This window comes from Lactuca serriola, chromosome 2, assembly GCF_051521515.1.
Source record: "Lactuca serriola cultivar US96UC23 chromosome 2, Lser_US96UC23_V15, whole genome shotgun sequence".
NCBI lineage: Eukaryota > Viridiplantae > Streptophyta > Magnoliopsida > Asterales > Asteraceae > Lactuca > Lactuca serriola.
The window spans coordinates 41,493,679-41,498,631 of NC_136409.1; the positions used below are offsets into that span (position 1 = coordinate 41,493,679).

The window sequence follows — 4,953 nt, forward strand, 5'->3', positions numbered from 1 at the left end:
ATGAAAATCTTGATGATACTTGAGAGAGAATGGAAGTGTCCTTGAAGTGAAGTGAAATAATGAAAGAAAATGAAGGGAAAGAGTCTTATGGAGGGAGTTTACGGCCAACCTTGAGTTTACGGCCGTAAACTCAAGTGTTGTGGCCGTGAACTCTTGTTGGTGGTCCTAAGGCTTGAAATGTTGCACAGTGTCTCTAGCAGGTACATTCTAACACTCATTCCTTAAGTGTACAAGGCCTAAAACCCAATAGAATGACCCTTAACAAGGCTAAAAGGCAATAAATTTTTCGGGTTGTCACGGCTATAAAGAAATCAGAGAATTCAAGAATGAAGAAAAGATCACGGCTGAAAGAGTTACCAAACTCAATAGGCCAAGACTTTGTTTATCATTGCAATATAGTATGAAGTTTGAATGGTGTGTTAAAAGTTGATATGTGTCGTATACAGGATGCTCTGACTTGGTATTAAATAATATTGAGTGACAAACTTCTATCACATCCTTACAAGAATTCCATAATGTGTTAAGGCGATTTTAACATACAGGACAAGGATGGTGAAATTAGTTATTGGTTTATGAAGTGCTAAATAACTTACTTATTTATGTAAAGTTAGAACGTTTAGCTGAAGAGGCAATACGCCCATATTATTGCACGAGTATATATGCTTGATCTAGTATATCCTAACGCTTGCGAACTACGAGGCAATTATTGGGACGAATATGCATATGTGTGAATGGTAATATAGGCCTATACTACTGGAAGCATAGGATCCGTACTTGAATCAGGAATAGTCGCAAGGTTACTAAGGCACTAGTAGTTGAGTTGTTTTGTCGGTTTCTGCTATGACCTATGTTATGGTGATGACTTGGAAAGTATTCAGTCCCAAGTGGTCATGAAATATCGATTCTGAATTATATAAATCTACATAAGTGAGTGGATTGGTCAAAGAGAACCATGTCTTGTATAGTGAGCGACTTTAGTCAGGAGATTGAAGAAAGAGATGATTGAAGTGATTGACATAATCATTTCAGCCTTTGTCGGGACTAAGCAGCCAGTAGCTAGAAATGCTATCTACTATGATGTAGTATACCACATTTGAACATGAAGGAAGGTTTCCTTCGTGTTAGTGTTTAACTCATAGAAACCAGAGTCTAGTTCGTTGTGTTATGCAATGGAAGGTCATTAGAATGTGGTCATTTGGTCTGTTACTATAGCCAAGTACAGACCTTATTGGGGGTCGAGTTTAGGACCCAATTTAGAAAGGAGCAGTAGTCCCCGCTGAAACTCTAGTTGTGATTCGAGATTTAGACTAAAGGTCCATCGGTGGATAAAGGAACAAGTGCAGGTTCAAGCACCACCATCAACAAATAAGTTAAAACCTATTGATCTTAGTTCAAGAAGCTAGGGGAGATGCAACCATCATAGCTAGTACATAAAGGCGCATTCAAATGTCTTTTGTGTGTTTTAACCAGCTGCTTCAAGAGATGATAACCTAGATAACTTTCCTATTTATAGTTGTAATTTTTTTTTCCTTGAACATACTCTTTTACTCAATACTGAAATCTACTTCATCATTCATGGCGTTAAATTTCCCAAAAAAAGGTTTGGTGTAGGCACATGGTTGCACTATATACGTAGAGAAAAAACAAAAGTATTCTTACATTTTCGAAAAGCAACATAAGACATTATCATTGTGGTGTCTATTGCACGAAAATCGATTTTTGATTCAATGGTGATTGTACTTAATCAAGAAACTAGATTTGCTGACAGTAGGGGCTAGCTACACCAGTGTAAGTATTCGTGTAATAATTTAATGTCTGTCAAATAACTGTAACATTGAATACACCAGAACAACTAACCTTGTGTAGTTGGGATTGGCTCAACACTGACTACATCTTCGTCCTCATCGATTCCAAAATGCATATTTATAGACCTCCTTCCCCCCTCTCTTTTTCACATAACACACAAACACACCTTCCTCTGTGTGTGTGTGTTTTTATATACATTGCTATACTTATAAGGACTAGCTACTAGCTAGACTATTTTTGTTATATGTACGTAAGAATGGCTAGCTCAAAATCATCACTTGCCATATTTTTGTGTCTGATACTTGCTGTTTTAAGAAATGTTGTTCTTGAAGCTGAAGCTAGAGCTTTCTTTGTGTTTGGAGACTCATTGGTTGACAATGGCAACAACAACTACTTGGCTACGTCTGCAAGAGCCGACGCATATCCTTATGGGATTGATTATCCCACTCACCGAGCCACAGGCCGATTCTCTAATGGATTTAACATTCCTGACCTTATCAGTTGAGTTATTTCGTTTTACTTCTTTGATATATAAGTGGACGTTAGTTTTACAAATAAATATTGATTAAAATTTGATTAAATATTAGGTCAAGCCATTGGAGAAGAATCAACATTGCCATACTTGAGTCCATATCTCACTGGTGAAAGGTTGCTTGTCGGTGCAAATTTTGCTTCTGCTGGTGTTGGGATACTTAATGACACAGGAGTACAGTTTGTAAGTTTTTTTCGTACACTGAAAAATATCGACACTTCACTTATTTAATTTTCCATGCTGATTTCTAATAATGTAGGATGTAATGTATGTTTTTTTTGCTTTCCTCAACGTTCACATATGTGTCAAGATTGTTGGAGATTTGGCTAAAATCTTTCCATATATATAAAGTATTAAGCTTTACTAGTAATTTATCATATCCCGCATTTCTTCATGCAAAAATACTTCAAAATTCCGCATTTCTTAATAGTATCTTCGAAGCTTAAACAAACCCTTTACGTGAATGTAAAAAAGAAGGATTTTACACATAATGATGATTATATATGCTTATTTTGTGTCTAGATTCAAGAAATCTTGAACCGATATTTATGGTTAAACTTAAAATGTATTATGCAGAATAACATAATAAGGATCGGACTGCAAATGCAATACTTTCAACAGTATCAGGAAAGGTTGAGTGATATCATTGGCCCTGAGCAGACTCAAGCGCTTGTTACTCAATCTTTAACACTCATCACATTGGGAGGCAATGATTTTGTAAACAATTACTATTTAGTCCCATTCTCAGCAAGATCTAGACAGTTTGCTCTTCCAGATTATGTTGTCTACTTGATCTCCGAATATCGTAAAGTTTTAGCGGTAGGTACCACCCTTTTCATTCTTCCATTTCCCAAAAATACACCAACAAAACAAGCTTTTTGTTTTGTAACATCGTCACTTACAAATCAATGTTTTTTAAAATTAAAATCATGCATGGTTTGGACTAATTTGATTAGTTTATTGATTTATATATAGAAGGTAGAGGTAGTTGGATGCATGTGTCCATATCATAGTTATTGCTAAAGATAGTAACATGTAACTCTCCCATGTGCTGTATCTGATCAATATTAATGCATTTAATGAGAACAAAATTATGGACGAGTATTAAATTGACTCAGTTAATATCCGTTACACTAACGACTCAATAATTGATTACTAGATCTGAAACAACATTGTTCGTTGCTAATTTAATGTTTTGTGATGCATACAGAGGCTTTATGAATTGGGATTAAGAAGAGTTTTGGTCACGGGTACCGGACCATTGGGATGCGTGCCAGCCGAACTAGCACAACGAGGTCGAAATGGTAATTGCGCACCCGAATTGCAAAGAGCAGCTGCCTTGTTCAACCCTCAGCTTCAAGCAATGATTAATAGTCTCAATAGTGAGATTGGGAGCAATGTGTTCATTGGTGCCAATATTCAACAAACCAACATCGATTTCATCTCTGATCCAGGAAGATATGGTAAAAATCAGTTCATTATTTGTCACATTTTCAATTATACACCGTTATTCTTCCAACAACCTCTAAGATGACCCATATTGTTCACATTGAAATTAATATTGTTAACTCTTTAACTGATCCTGTAAATATACAATATATTATATATCCCATAACCAACTTGCAATAACCCAAGGAAAAAATACATGTGTTAAACCGTCATTTATGTGAATATTGAATGTTTTTGGTTGGGCAGGATTTGTTACGTCGAAGATAGCATGTTGTGGACAAGGACCATTTAATGGAATCGGGCTATGCACACCATTATCAAACTTGTGTCCCAATAGAGATATATACGCATTTTGGGACGCTTTCCATCCTTCTGAGAGGGCAAACAGAATCATTGTTAGGAATATTTTATCGGGATCGACCGACTACATGTCACCGATGAATCTTAGCACCATCATGGCTTTGGATGCAGCTACCAATGTGTGATTGCAGCGAATTTTAGCTTCAAATTTCTTGCTTTAATTTGATATATTATTTGTGATTGTTTTTACTTTTTAAGATCGATTTTGAGTGTTAGTTTCCTATTGTCAATTATTATAGGTTGTAAACTTTAATAAGCTTTGTGTCAATTGTAGCTACATTTGTAGCTCCATTAAATGTTTGTATCTTAAGTAGAATCCAATAAACAGAAGTTTTATTGTTTTTTTATGCAACCACAGAAGATGTTAAACTCATGGTTCTGAGTTAAGTCCAAGGCAACTCGAACGCGAGTGTAATGGTGTTTACTCTTAAGTCTCATTTGATAGTTGTTGTTTGGAAAAATATTGTCCGGTCAGAAAGTTTTCTGACCGGGAAATGAACCATGTTATTGATTGTATATCTAACTGACTACTTGAATGATAAAAACGATCATATTACCCTTTTGTTTGATACTATGACGTTGAATAATTATAAAAACATACAAATTGTAATACAAAATTAAAATTACACAATAATCATCACAAAATCATAAAATGTATGCTAAAATTAGAATTTCTAATTGAAATTTTATATATGAAATGGTCCTCCTAAATCCTATGCTCGAAAATCGGAAGAAATAAAATAAGATGAAACAGATGAAGGTTCACGTTTGGTACTCTCCAATCAGAAAAAAAAAATAAAAAAAAA

The 4,953-nt window shown here is 35.1% G+C and overlaps 1 protein-coding gene across 1 annotated transcript; it reads left to right on the plus strand.

Annotated features, from left to right (window-relative positions):
• The first annotated feature begins 1,940 nt into the window (after nt 1-1,940).
• On the plus strand, nt 1,941-4,499 carry LOC145086183 (GDSL esterase/lipase At5g33370-like). The gene is made up of 5 exons (XM_079023930.1): nt 1,941-2,306; nt 2,394-2,521; nt 2,915-3,157; nt 3,549-3,801; nt 4,034-4,499. The coding sequence occupies exons 1-5, from the start codon at nt 2,051-2,053 to the stop codon at nt 4,270-4,272; spliced, it is 1,119 nt and encodes a 372-aa protein (XP_078880056.1). The 5' UTR covers nt 1,941-2,050; the 3' UTR covers nt 4,273-4,499.
• The last annotated feature ends 454 nt before the right edge of the window (nt 4,500-4,953 follow it).